General features: G+C 37.5%; 1 protein-coding gene across 1 annotated transcript in view; it reads left to right on the forward strand.

Annotated features, from left to right (window-relative positions):
• Nucleotides 1-11,402: 11,402 nt before the first annotated feature.
• Nucleotides 11,403-15,300, forward strand: part of PDZRN4 (PDZ domain containing ring finger 4) — a 157,413-nt gene continuing 153,515 nt past the window's right edge. Inside the window, exon 1 of the mRNA XM_063445107.1 lies at nt 11,403-11,662. Coding sequence (XP_063301177.1) covers nt 11,594-11,662 — 69 coding nt within the window. The 5' untranslated portion in view covers nt 11,403-11,593. The remainder of the gene's footprint in view (nt 11,663-15,300) is intronic.

Genomic DNA, 15,300 nt, shown 5'->3' on the forward strand with positions numbered 1-15,300 from the left:
CTCTAAGGACTTCTGGTGGCCTGATTTACGGAAGGATATTAAAGATTTCATCGGTGCATGTGAGGTTTGTACTAAGACCAAGCAACCTCATACCCTTCCCTGTGGATTTCTGCACCCCTTAGAGGTTCCAGAGAAGCCATGGTCCTGTTTGGCTATGGACTTTATTGTCGATTTACCTATCTCTAAAAAACAGACTGTTATCCTCAACGTGGTTGACAGATTCACCAAGATGGCTCACTTCGTTCCTCTGCCTAAACTCCCGTCTTCTCCCGAATTGGCGGAGATATTCGCAAGGGAGATTTTTCGATTACATGGGATACCCTCCCAAATTGTATCTGACAGAGGTTCCCAATTTGTTTCCCGTTTTTGGAGGTCCTTCTGCTCTCAACTGGGTATCAAATTGAATTTCTCTTCTGCCTATCATCCTCAGTCCAACGGAGCTGCTGAACGCACCAACCAAAAGATTGAACAATATTTACGTTGTTTTGTTTCCGAACACCAGGACGATTGGGTTGGTTTGATTCCTTGGGCGGAGTTTGCACACAACAATCTCGTTTGTGATTCTACTCGTTCAAGCCCCTTCTTCATGAATTATGGCTTTCATCCATCTATTCTCCCTTCGGCTTCTTCTTCCCAGGGGGTGCCGTCGGTTGATGTTCATGTTGCCAATTTGAGGAAGTTGTGGGATCAGACTCAACAGATTCTTCTGCACAATTCTATGCTGGTTAAGAAACACGCTGATAAACGTAGAAGGGCGGCTCCGGTGTTTGTTCCAGGTGATAGAGTATGGTTGAGTACAAGAAACATCCGTTTAAAAGTGCCTTCCATGAAATTCGCTCCTCGATATATTGGTCCTTACAGGATCTTGACTCGCATTAACCCAGTTGCGTATCGTCTAGCTCTTCCAACTGCCTTACGCATCCCTAACTCATTTCATGTTTCATTGTTGAAACCACTAGTCTGTAACAGATTTTCCTCCACATCATCCTCTCCTCGCTCTGTTCAGGTGGAGGGTCAGGAGGAGTATGAGGTTAACTCTATTATCGATTCTCGAATCTCCCGGGGGAGAGTACAATATCTGGTCGATTGGAAGGGATATGGTCCTGAGGAGAGGAGTTGGGTACCTCAGGAGGATGTTCATGCTCCTCGTCTCCGCAGGGCGTTTCACTCCCGCTTCCCATCTCGTCCCGGTTCCTTCCGCCCGGTGGGCGTATCTGAGAGGGGGGGTACTGTCAGGGTACCTGAAGTCTCTACCTCCGAGAGAGGAAGGGCTGTTTCCTCTGTTCCTCGCGGTCCATCCGGTCACGTAAACGCCGGCCGCGAGGGACTCACTTCCTTTTCTAGCATGACGTCCGGAAACCGACGTCATGACGCCAACCCGGAACGACCTGTCACTCAATCCTTCAGAGACTAATCAGGACTCGTCGGAGGCGTGTCTACCCTTCCGAGCCAGGGTATTTAAACTTGCTTCTCCCATTTGCTCATTGCCCTGTCGTGGTTCTAGTCTGCCTAGTCACACAGTGCTCTTGTATTTCTGTTATCCCTTTGGTTCTGACCCGGCTTGTTTGACTTACTCTGTTTATCTCTGTTACCCTTGACCCGGCTTGTTCCTCGCTTACCTGTCTTCTCGTTCCCTCGACCTCGGCTTGTCTTTGACTATTCTCTATATTCTCCGTACGTTAGTCCGGCCATTCTAAGGTCCGGTATACGTATCCTGTACCTGTTTGTACTCTGCGTGTTGGATCCCTGTCCCGATCCTGACAACATGCCAATGAGTATTTCTGTGGAAAAGCTGTATGCATATAATAATTGGCACGAACATTCCATTGGTTTCCATGGTTATTGCAAACTCAGAACTTTGATCTTTGATTGTATAAATCACCTCAATGTATTAACTTACACACACAGGGATTGAGTGCAGATTATCCCCATGTAGACACAATGCGTTTATCTAGAAAATGGTTTTGTCTGCACTGCCCATATGGTGTAATGGGATCTTTAACTCATTTTAAGGATTATCATTAGGAATGTGTTTTAGAATTGAGGTTACAATAGTTTTTAGAGTTGACGCATTTTAAGGTTAGGATTAGGTTTGTGTTTAGGATTTTGGTTTTGATTTATTGTAGATTTTAGGGTTAAAGGGGTGTTGTTACTACCCAGAATCTTAATATTATATTTACGTATCCCTATATTTAGGAAATATGTATTTTTGAAGTGTGAGAACTAAAATGAAATGTAAAAATCTAAACCTGTTTATTTTGCACTGGGTGCTGTCGTCTTAGCTCCCGCTCAATCATTGTTATAAGCTCTTTCCTTTCCACCTGACTGTGGTCAGAATAGAGAGCATACAGAGAAGTGGAAACATGAAACAATGTTTTAATTTCACCTCTTCATTTGCAATGTGTGCCCTGGCTGTGCCTTGTCTGAACTGGATTATGATGTCATTTGGTAAATCTGGAATATGCATTTTAAAAGATACAGAGTTTAAAAAAAAAAGGTGATTTTTCAGTTTTATGTAATAGTGTAAAATCTAGAAGTGACAGTTCCCCTTTAAGAGAATTTCAAGGTTACAGATATACAATTTAAGTATATACGTGAACATCTAGCAGGGTCTCAAACATTTATAAACATAGAAAGATTCACCACAAAAACAGCTACACTGAATCACCCTAGCTTCATGCATTGTTGCAATATTCAGAAGGAAAGGATTATATTAGGGAGAGAGTTGGCAAGATAGCAGACTTAAACTGATCTTAATTACCAACAAAATATTTCCAATAGTATTTTGAAAAGAATGACTAAGAGAATATTTGGAGTAAAAAGTGTAACAAACATAATTGGTGATAGAAAATATTTTTGGGTTTTGTTTGACTGTTCGTACAGATTTTCAACTCACTTTTCACCTAATATTCTAAATAATTGTGATGCTGTTAGTTGTATCTGGTGTATTTATTTCACTGTTAAAGATGGATCATATTGAAAGGGTATGAACTTGGGAAGTAATATTTTCATGGGTAATTGCCAATATAGTGCTACATGGTGAGATGGCTACGTTGGAGCTATTTAACTCAGAGCCATCTGGATAACAGACCTTTTAACCTGCAGGTCAGAAGTGAAACAATTAATGACCAAAAGCATTAGCCTCTGCAATGTGTTTGATGACCTATGTAACATTTGTAGCTATATTATCTCTATAACCGATGGCTGTTGTCCAACTGTGAAATTAGAAAAATTAAAGCACCTTGTTTTAAAATTGAATATCTATAATGTAAGGTATATATGTAGAAATATGTAAGAGAAATAGTTTGGATGCAGCAGATAGAGTAGTGGTATTGATCACTAAAAAGCTCAGCTATGTAAATGCTTGTGTAAGCAATGAAAATATGTAAGTTGTAGTCACCAGACTGAATTATTAGATGTCCACTCACAAGAAGTACTCTGGATTGTCCATTAATAACAAATGTTTTTGCAATAGGTTCTTCTGTAATGGAATTAAATATTAACCTCTTTCCTCCAGCCAGTGCATATATATGTATATGTATATACTAAATGCACAGTGAAGTTAAATGCCTACAACTCTTCTTCCTCCCAGTCTTTACAGTAATGTTTGTAGGTCACACTTCAAAGTTGCATTTTAGTTGCCAGTCAGGAGGGAGAGAATGGAGCACATGCTGTATACTATAAATTAACTTTACCTGGGAAATATGCAGTGTATACCTGGAAGTCCAGGATCTAAGAGGAATGTATTTAGAACTGAATTATTTATATATAAGTACATAAGACCTATTATCAGAAATATGCTATCTGCTCTAATAATCAATGGAATTGATAATCGGTCTATCCTTAATAGGTAACCCACAATATTTAACCCCTTAAGGACACATGACGTGTGTGACATGTCACGAATGCCTTTTATTCCAGAAGTTTGGTCCTTAAGGGGTTAAAGTGAGCCCATTCAATTCCACAAGTACAGAAGCCGAGAGAGGCCATGATTTTTTTTTTTAAGTTTTTTTTTTTATTGTTTTTCTGACTCGTTATGTAACAAATTGAAATAAAAAAAAGTGAGAAAAAAATAAAAAATACATGGCCTCTCTGGGGGGTTGGGCTTGACACCCAAGATGGCCAGACTAGCTCTGGCTAACTTATGCTCTGGCTAACTTATGCTACAAACGGGCAAATAGCCCATTAAATCCTCCTGGAAACTGCTTCTTGCTATTCAGGGGTCACCTTTAACAAAAGCTGCCATGTATTGAGCCAGTACCAGGGTACCAGGGTATATCATTATGGCTTTTCCTCCCCTCTATTTGTGCTATTGTACTCACCCAGAGCCTGCCCCTCATCCCTACTTCCCCTTGCAGACATTGTGTTCCCTTAGGCTGAATTCAAGCAGGAAAGATGCCCAGAGGAGGGTTTCCCTGATAACAGATATGCAGAGCCTAACCTTCTTATCTAGTCTTCTTACAGGAAATGCATAGACTGAACCAACTGAGAAAAGTGAAAAGGTTGTTTTTTTAACTTTTGATTTCTGCCACAATTTTTAGATTTTGAATCTCTGTCATTTAAGATTAAGTTGTATTCATCATAACAAGTACCTTTTAAGTACAGCTACAACCTGTGTATAGGCAGTTTTACCAGGCAATGAATTATCAAAACTTATTTTATGAGACCTCACAAGCCTTCATCCTCTGAGGGGGCGTTCTTCATCATCTATTTAAATGTTTTATATGGTAGTGCAGCTTATAATTACTGCCATGGTAAAATGAAAGTACACCCTTTTTGAATTCTATGGTGTTCAGGATATAATAACAATCATCCGTGATGGGACCTTAAGAGAGCTGTTCATAAACAAATGCCAGCAAACCTGTCATACAGAAACAAATACTTCAAGTTACTGCCGATAAAGGTGATTCTACAAACTATTGAATCATATGGTGTACTTAGTTTTTCACACAGGGCTTCTACATTTTGGCTTTATTTTTGTTAAATAAATAATTATATGGTGTAATATGTCATGTGTTGTTGTTCATCTGAGGTTGTAGTTACCTAATTTTAAGACCTGCCAAGGAACAGATGATTGTTATTATGTCCTGATATGTAAAACCATATAATTTAAAGAGACTGTATTTTCTTTTTCCCATGACTGTGTATAAACTGTCACAGACCTCAGAATAGTTTGACGTTTGCAAAGTGTATTACTAGTACAGGTCAAGTGATCCTTATGAATGGATCAATTTTCAGACCCTTGAAGCGATTAACCATTAATACCTTTAAAAAGCTCATTGTGAAAATGTATCAGCAATGTACATTGATATGGTCTTGATCAGTTGTGACTTCTTTTGTTACTGATTCTTTGGTTTTGACTTAGCTAGCTCCTCATTGACTCTGTCCTATGGTACTCTTAAATCCTGACTCATTATTCCTATATCCCTGGACCTTGACTTATTCTCTGACCTTATTCACTTGCCTCATGTGCACTTTTTCACCTTCCTGTAGACATCAGTAACTCCAAGGGCCATTATACCATTCTATCTAGATCATTTTAGATTTCAGTTCTGTATGTATCGGCGATTGGACTAAGCTCTGTGTGTTGAGGTTAGTAAAATCCTGACACTATGTAGACATGAGTACTAATATGGTAAACCATTCTTATGTGTCTCTTATTCTTATGTGTCTCTTTGGATTTTATCAATTATTCATGACTTATGGCATTACAGGTAGAACATATCATTGCTTCACCATTTCAATTAGAAATCATCCACTACATGTATTTCATATAGTAGATTCCTTATAATTTTGTATGTCTTCCTTGAGATATCATTCATCTCATTTTGAAAATGTAAAGGTTTTTGTAAAAAAAATCTGACCGTTTACAATATATTTTAGCAACAAAATGAAACTTTTAGGTTGTAGACAGTTGAAATGCTTCTTCCATTAGTAGAGTATTTTCATTGTACTCTATATGTTGGCAGGTCTTGTATAACCATATGTCACATTTTAAATTCCTTTTCATCTTCACAAGAGACATCTGTATGATAGTAACCCCCTATATTATGATGGAATTAGCTCAAGGCAATGCCATTTTTCATCTATATTTTTTTTGCATAGATAACATTGAGACTGCATAGGACATCATTAGTCAAAAAGAATCCTGTATACAATTGTTGTAGTAGTGTATTACGCTCTATAAATACATAAGTATGCTTGGCTATGGGTGGTAGTAGTGAAATTCTTTATTTGCAATTCCACCTTCTCTGGTTTATTATTTTTACTTTACAAGACCTATTATAACACCTTTCTATATGACTAATTCTCAACTTAGCAACATAAACGTATCATTAACTTTATTAATTGTTTTTTTTATGGTGAATTCCAAAGAAAAATTATTTATAGCTATACTCAAGCTCATTCATAAGAATATAAATATCAACTTTGATGGTGGATAAATGATTACGCAAATAAACTTAATTAAAGAGATGATGAGGAAATTATTGAGTTGATTTTGCAGACACATTCTTGTAACTCGACATCACTCCACACCCAGAGAATGACAGTAAAAGTGATTGATTCAAGTGGTTGCAGAGATTTTATTTACTTTTAAACTGTTATATTCATACCAAGTATTTTAAATAGTGTGTTCAAGCCATTTTTTTTTACATTTAAATTAAATATAATCCACCCTGAATGCTCCTTTCCCCTCTCTGACAGCAATGCCTACAAATTGCTGTATTTGTGTAAAAATGATTTTCAAGTGGTTTGAACATATCAAATGTGTTTTAATCTATGCCTGTACATACCAACCACGGGCAAGTCCCAGATAGATGTATTCACTGGGGCATGGATTAAAAGGCATTGAACTCATTCTAACCACCTGAAACACTTTTGTGCATAAGTCCACTAATTATTGTCTCCAATTACTACTTAAAAATGTTGTTTTTTTTAATGGACCACACACTATGCACCAATGAGGCACTTCTTCTTAGGACATGAATTCAAGAATGCTTCATATTATCAGAATTCATTCAGACAGTTATTCGCTAAACACCGAATTATAAAGAATTCCCATTTGAATAACAAATTTGAGGCTAAAATACCCAGCTGTGTTTATAGCTGGGACGGAGAATTTTACTAAATTATCTATCATTGCCTAAACACAGGTTTCAATTTGCTACAATTTGCTATTTAGTAATTAAACCCCAATGGTTTTTATTCAGGGTTAGCAGGGTTTGGCCACACCACTCAGACATTAACCTTTTAGCCTCCTTTAAATGACACGGGCACTTTATGATTTCAACCAGATTAACATTGATTACATGCGACAGGATGCTGATTGCTTCATATAAATGTTGTTTTCTTTTGTTGTTGATAAAGTAGAAATGTCCTCATTATTATATCTCTAACAGAATGGATGGGTTTAAGATTCTGCTAAATTCTCTGGGTAAAAGGTGCTTAGAGACAGATTAACAGAAAGAAACACAATTTTCTATAGTCTCCCTGCACCATAACCACTTCAATATGCTTACCGAGAGATCAAAGTGAAAACATATGACTATGCATTTAAGCATTGATAAAATTCTGCTGTAATATGTTTAAAATGGGTGTCCTTAATCATTAGATAGATAGATAGATAGATAGATAGATTTAATTTTCCTTAATGTTGCTCTCTTGTTCCCCGTTTCTGGTTTTGGTCTACTCAGTTCTTTGCAATGAGCATACAGGAGTATACTCCCGGTACAGTGTAAGCAACACCTCCCTCTGTTGAATTAAATCATAAATACAGTGAGGTGTGTAAGACAAATGTATATGTGTCATGTGATTACCATGAACATTATTGTTATCATTGTTATCAGCTATAAGTAACTTATTCCACTGTGCTTTGGAATTACGCAATGCAGATATTATAGAACAGTAAGTGTCAGAAGTACAAGTATTTATCATTTACTTAAAGGGACACTGTAGTCACTAAAATTGTTTAATGTCTTTAAATTGGTTAGACATAGGCACTGTCCCTGTTCTCATGGTTAAACCATGTTTGTGCAGTTTACCACTAAATAAGGCTTCCTGGACACACATTGCACAGACCCTACTGGAGGTGTGTCTAAGGCAGAGATTACACACTTCATTCTAGTCATATCAATTCATACCAGAAATGCTAGATCTGATAGGCTAAAAGCAGTCAGCTGACTCTCTCAGCCAGTCACAGCTGGTCATTGCTGAGCAGGCTAATGCTTCCTCATTAGCCAAAGCAAAACAGAGAGGGGTGGGCTGAAGGTGACCCTTGTTTAACATTAAAACATAAAAACATTAAAAACTGTTGAATGCTGAATGAAAGAATGGCACCAGGGGTCTCCGGACACTATAACCAGTTCAATGTGATTAAACAGTGTGTACAGTGTCCCTTTAAAATTCAGTGTTCATTATGTACATGGATCGTACATGGATCATACATGTGTTTGTTAATACAGAATTATCTGTGGAAAGGTTGGCTGTTGCTGGCTGGATCTGGAGACCTGCAGGCATGGGAGTGTACAACACAATTCATTAGGAGATGAAACAGGGATGTTTTTTTTTGTTTTTGTTTTTTTTAATAAAATGACAATATTTATTAAAAATTCAACCATCAAAAAGGTCATTTCTATTTATGAAACTCAAACATATTAATACATCAACTATTTTTTTTTTAATTGCCAATGGGACAAAAACTTCAAAAAAGGTAAAATAGTGATCTAATAATAATTATTTATTTACAAAGATAAATTACAGTTTTTTTTTTATTTCTCACAGCAGACGATGAATTATTTCAGATTGAAACGCAGAGGGACATAAATGGGGGACATATCTGGTACACCATATCAGTACACATATGCCCGTAAGGAAGCTGCAAGAAAGGAGAGGAGCAATTTTTTTCCATTGTAAATAATTTAGGCAATAAATTGTGAGAGTGAAGTGGGTCGGGGGAGTTGTACTTAAAGTATACGTTTAAAGGAACACTCCCACACCATAACAACATAAACTTGTTGAAGTTGTTATCAGGACAGGGGTATCTGGATGAAGTTTTACCGTCATGGGTACAGCTTACCCCAATCAGTGGCTGTCATTCTAAACCTTCCTTAAACTGCAGTACGGCGAGGAAGGAAGCCGGGAGGCTGTTGTGCTGAAGAACCAAATTCAAATTTAAGGCATTCCAAAACGATTCACCCCTTGAAGGTAAGAAAACTCAGATACGTCTGCACCATAACAACTTAAATGAGCTTAAACTGTTAAGGAAATTGGAGTGTTCTTTTAAAGATTGAAATAAAAGAGATCTAACCTTATAACACCATGATATAAGATATCATTTGTAAAAAAAATTGGCAAGACGATGTGCTGTGCATCTCGCAAGTGTACGTGCACACACATTAAAAAAAATAAAAAATAAAATAGGCAACATAATATTGGGTCACCCCAGACTGCAAAAATAAAAAAAATAAAACTGATACATAAAAATCTTTCTCTTTCTATAACCTTTTCTTATGATATGGATTTGTATTAATGGCTTCTGCAGAACGTGCGTCCTGATTTCCTGAAACCAGGACATTCTTCTCTTAATGCCGCCTACTTTAGAATGAACATCTGAAAATCACACGATAAAATGCTCATTGTGATTCTGCAACATGGCCAGCTGCCAAATTTAGGTCTGCAGATATCTCTAGGCTGTACTCAAAGTGAGATGAATTTCAGAGAGTACTAACGGTAGCCTCCCATCGGTGATCTATGAGTAGCAGAGAGTTCTTTTATTGTCAGCGAGACTGCCAGTCTAATTACCTGTAGCTGATGCAAGTCATGAATGATAAGCTCGGATACAGTACAGTATGTCACTTTTCATAATGGAGTGTCCTGTACATTCATCTAATTCTGCTGTTGTACCAAATGAATTATCTTGACAATAGAAATTGAAACACATGGATTTTACATGCAAAGTATTCTATAACCTTTAGTCTCTCAACTAGAGAGGTATGATTTCTCATTTGATATATTTATATAAAATGTATTGTTTTTTTGTTTTTTTTCTTAGACTGTGCCCGTATATAATTATTTTATTGTACAGTTTATATATAATATATAATATTTAGTTTTTGGGGTAATATTACATATTAATCATTTGTGTGTCAAAAATGGTTTCCATTTATATCTAAGATTTTTATGACATACAACCAAATAACTGATGGAATCAAACAGAAAAAAATATAAATTAACCTTTTTACTGGCAGCTGTAAGTATATACTCTACTGTAAAATCCATTATAGCATTAACACCTTATAGGGACACTCCACTGCCTAAATACAAAATAAATAAAAATCACTGTTAAGTAGATATACCCCAAATGAAAACTAGCATGCATTCAATAATGTATTATTTCATTGGAGTTATATCTAAAACAGCTTGCAAAACATACAGTTCTCTTATCTGCAACCTTTGCAAGCCCTCCCCTTCTAAGCCCACCCAGACTTTCTATGGCTGTCCAATCACAGTATCCCCAGTGCAGCTCGATGAAAAGTCATTGCAAGGCAGGTGCTGGACAATTGCTGCTTCTTGAGTTTAGCTCCACTGAGCTAACCAAACCAGGAAGTAACAGGACCGGTTGTCTGATCGAAAGTCAGGGGGGTGTAACCAGGAAAATTCATAAAACAAAATTTTGCAAAAATAAAAGGACACACATTTCAGCGAGCACTAGGGGCTCTAGGGGTCTGGAGTGTCCCTTTTAGCACCAATGGAATGCCCTGATTTTTTCATAGTGATATTTTATTACCTGGTCTACAGATACCAGGAGCAAGCAAGTCATTATATATACCCCAATATCACATTAAACAGTGACTCTCTTCGCCCACCCAAAATTCTGCACATTGACTATTCTTGTTTTTTTCTGAACTTGTAGTATGCTTCATAAAAGATTAAATGAGACACATTGTTATAATGTACACTGTGGGATTTAACCCTGCATCTTCCATCAGTGACATTGCTTTACATCTAAGGGGTTAGCCTGAGTCGTCTTAAGAATGTTTATTCCATAGTCCAAAACGCTGAGTGTGTGAGTGCCCAGAACTGATTATATGAATGGACCCCAGTGTCTGCACTGCATATCCCCACTGACTGTCTACATTGCCATCCAACTCAGTAACTGCTGGCATGGGCATTTTTTATATAAGCACACCACATTTGCTTCTTAATTAGTGAATACTCATCTGTCATCAACAGCATCTATGACACTCCTCCCCATTAACATGAGCTGTCATAAATAATCAATGAGGCTGTATTAGTATTCATGAGCTGGATTCTGTGTAGTCATGTGCAGTGATGCAGGGACAAGGGGGAGTGTTGCCTGGAGTGGATGGATACAGTGTGTGAAAATCAGTGAATTTGAGATAGCAGAGCAGAGGATGGAGAGGGGAGCTCACTGCACTACCTTGGTCAATGCTTGCAGCTAACAGTGGTGTGCCTGTGTTTATATGCTGGAGTGACTGATGAACAGAAGTATTCAAGTCGGGAGGGTGATTCCCTGTCAAAGCATTCGCTATTCAGATCCCAGGAATCTAGACAGAAGTCTGTGCACATTACAATGGGCTGCAATTTGTGCACTTTTCAGAAAAGAGAGGAACACTACAAACTGCTGTACGAAGTGGCACAGGTGAGTTAGACCTTTAAGTGTTCCTGTTACAATGGCTTCTCGTACTGTCTGCCCCTTTTGGAACGTTCAAAAGTTGAAGAATCTCTTGCATTCTACATCTGATGCATTCCCTTGCTCTCTCATTCACTGTAACTTATCACAGCTGCAGGTGTCCTTGATCAATCCTATTACAATTAATGCAATTAATTAAAAAAAAAAGTTCTGGTTGTTAAACTAAATAAGCAGTTTGATATGAAATGAAATGGCATCATAATTGGCATTGAGATGCAAGTTAGATTCTGGAGGCATGGAGATCTCTCTAGCTGGAGAGCACTTGAGAAACCAGACATTTACAAACAAATATAATGTGTTTTTCAGCAATAGTGATTTTTTTTTCTGTTTGTTTTTGTTTTTCTCTGTAATTGACAAATAGCTGCTGAATGTGACTTACAGTTTGTGTACTAGTGATGACACTTTGTTTACATAATAGAATGTTAGTGTTTTGTTGGCAGGTAGAGTGCCATTCCCGTGCTTGCTGGCTTTTTGTATCAAGTTACTTCCTGACAAGATTCATTTTCACAGCAGGCTAATTAGATAGTGGACTGTGTACACGAGTCAGCCCCTCACTTGCAATGTTAATGTACATTTTCATGGTATTGTGATCAGGGTCTCATTAACACATTGCCAAAATGATCTTGAACATTAATTCAATATAAAAATGACTCTCTTTATCACAGCTGAAAGGGGGAAAAAAAATAGATTAACATTGTTAATTACATCTGGGACAAATATTTCAGCTATTTTTGGTGAAAGTGAATTGACAGTTCTGAAATAATAGCTTTGCAGTTGGTGACTTTTAAATTATGATCTCTAGACCTGATTCGCACCTAAGTGACATGATTGTTCCATTGCCAGTATATGAATTGGGTTCTGCATGTTTCATCCACTTTGAAACAACATCACAGTCTTTTTGTATTGGAGCACTTTGTTCAAATGCCTGATAGGTGCATTTTCTTTTTTTCTTTTTTTTTGCCTATCGAGTTTCAAGAGAAAATATGAATAATTTATTGCATAAGTACTTTGACTTTATAAAAGGAGAAACCATTCGAACCATACTGCTAGATGCAGCATTAATTCTTTGAAATTTAATTTCCGTTTGTTCATTTGTTTTTAATGTTGCTTGCTCGCTAAGAGCTCACTGCTTGTAATCATTAGCAGTTGGAATCTATGAGCCAGTTCTTCACCTTTACTCTGCTGTATTCCAGATAAATGTTCATCTCTTAAAAAAAAATGTGAGTGGTTTGCCAATGTAATATTCTCTCAACCTGCGGTCCTGCACACTGTGTTGTTGGGTTTAATGTCACTTGATAAGAGATCAAAGAAGAACAGAGATGAGCCTTGTGAAAGCTTGCCTTCTCTCAGCCTCTGCTTGTGTGAAATGTGCAATATTTACCCTGCTATAACTTTCTAAGATTATTGTATCGGTAACATAGGTCTACAGCCACTAAGAGGTTAATCCTTGACTTTTTTGCTGTTTTTGGAAGCTTGCACCTGCCCAGTGGAAGAGAAATGCTCACTTTAAACCCAATGATTAAGTACCTCAATCCGGCGGCTGAAAATGATCTGCACACTTCAAAAATGAACATCTGATTAAATCAAATAATTTAAACTTTACGCCTGTACCATCCCTAGCTCACTGCTGTTTTTGTTTATATCCATTTCATTCTTGGAGAATTCCAAAGGGTGCACAGAACAAGTGTAGAGCTGTCATTAACCTCCCAGACAGGCAAATAATAGTTGTACGATTCTTCGTGCCCCTGGATACACATGGGTTTAAATTATACTGATATTCGACTGCTAACACGAATCAGTTGGATTCTTTATGTTAACTTTGGATATTTTGGAGTTAATGTCTCCAGATAAGTGTGCTGATAAGGGGCATGTGGTATTCCGAATGTCTCTTCTTGGAGTCTTGGTATTGCGTCCAACGTAAGAACCAGTCCAGAGCTAATTTCGGTATTTCTGTGTGTAACATCCACAGCTGGATACTTTTGAAGATACAATTCAAAGACCTCAGCCATTCCGTCTCAACTAGTATTGAGCAAAATCACCATGACCTACATATAGGTACTGAAACTGTGTTTAAGGAGAAACAAAAGGCTCAGTACAAAACAAATCGTTCAGCCACCAGCAGAAATAGATCAAAATCCCAAATGTAATTATTAGAAGATTAAAAATGAATCCGTGCAGTGCATTCTTCGTTTAACGCCTGAGTCACAATTGTATGATCATTGTATCCATACCTTATTTTTCCATATCCAGTGTATTTGGTATATAAATGGTTAATTCTGTATCATTTCGCCTCCTATAAAAGCTATTGTTATTTCCCAGCGAGGCTCCAGGTATTGTCTGCACTGGGGATGACCTCTACTTTGTTCCTGCAAGACGGCATTTTACATTTTTTTATTTAGAACAATCCAGCACAGCTGGATCTGCAAGGAGAGTCGTGAATAAAACCGGGAGATAACAGAGTTCATGCCTGCAAATAGATATGCCCAAAACAACTGAAGCACTTGGCATATAGCGAGATTGTGCTGATACAACGAAGGAGGGATTCATTTTCCATAACATATTTCAGTATTTACAGGAGAATACAAAAACATTCATAGAAACATAGACTGTGATGGCAGATAAGAACCATTCGGCCCATCTAGTCTGCCCAATTTTCTTAATATTTGTATTAGTCTCTTATATCTAGGCTAGACTTATGCCTATCCCACGCATGCGTAAACTCCCTCACTGTGTTAACCTCTACCACTTCAGCTGGGAAGCTATTCCATGCATCCACTACCCTCTCAGTCAAGTAATACTTCCTGAAATTGTTTTTAAACCTTTACCCCTCTAATTAAAGACTGTCTTCTTGTTGTGGTCCTTTACTATGTTGATTCTCTTTTTTGTATTTAAATGTTTCTATCTTATCCCCCCTGTCTCGTCTTTCCTCCAAGCTATACATGTTAAGATCCTTTAACCTTTCCTTGTAGGTTTTATCCTGTCAGCCATGAACTCTCTCCAAAGTATCAATATCCTTCTGAAGATACGGTCTCCAGTACTGCGTACAATACTCCAAGTGAGGTCTTACCAGTGTTCTGTACAATGGCATGAGCACTTCCCTCTTTCTACTGCGAATACCTCTCCCTATACAACCAAGCATTCTGCTAGCATTTCCTGCTGCTCTATTACTTTGTCTGTCTACCTTTAAGTCATCTGAAATAATTACCCCTAAATCCATTTCCTCATATGTTGAGGTTAAGACAGTTTTTTACGCCCAAGAGGCATTATCTTGCACTTATCCATATTAAGTGTCAGGTGCCACAGCTCTGACAAATTTTCTAGTTTACCTAAATCATTTACCATTTGCATTATCCCTTCTGGAACATCAACCTTGTTGCAATTTTTTTTTTCATTGCATTATAAGCCAATGATCTTTATACCAGAGGACCTACCAACATTCCAGGAGCTGAACATATCTCCACCTGTTTTCTGCTTGCTCAGTAGACATAAGCTAGGCATAATAACTTGTACCAAAGCCGAGATAAATTAACCTTTGAGCTTGGTGGTGTAGTGTCTCCACAGAGCACATTTGAAGTATAATATAGTCC

Source organism: Pelobates fuscus, chromosome 3 (assembly GCF_036172605.1).
Source record: "Pelobates fuscus isolate aPelFus1 chromosome 3, aPelFus1.pri, whole genome shotgun sequence".
In the NCBI taxonomy this organism is placed as follows: Eukaryota; Metazoa; Chordata; class Amphibia; order Anura; family Pelobatidae; genus Pelobates; species Pelobates fuscus.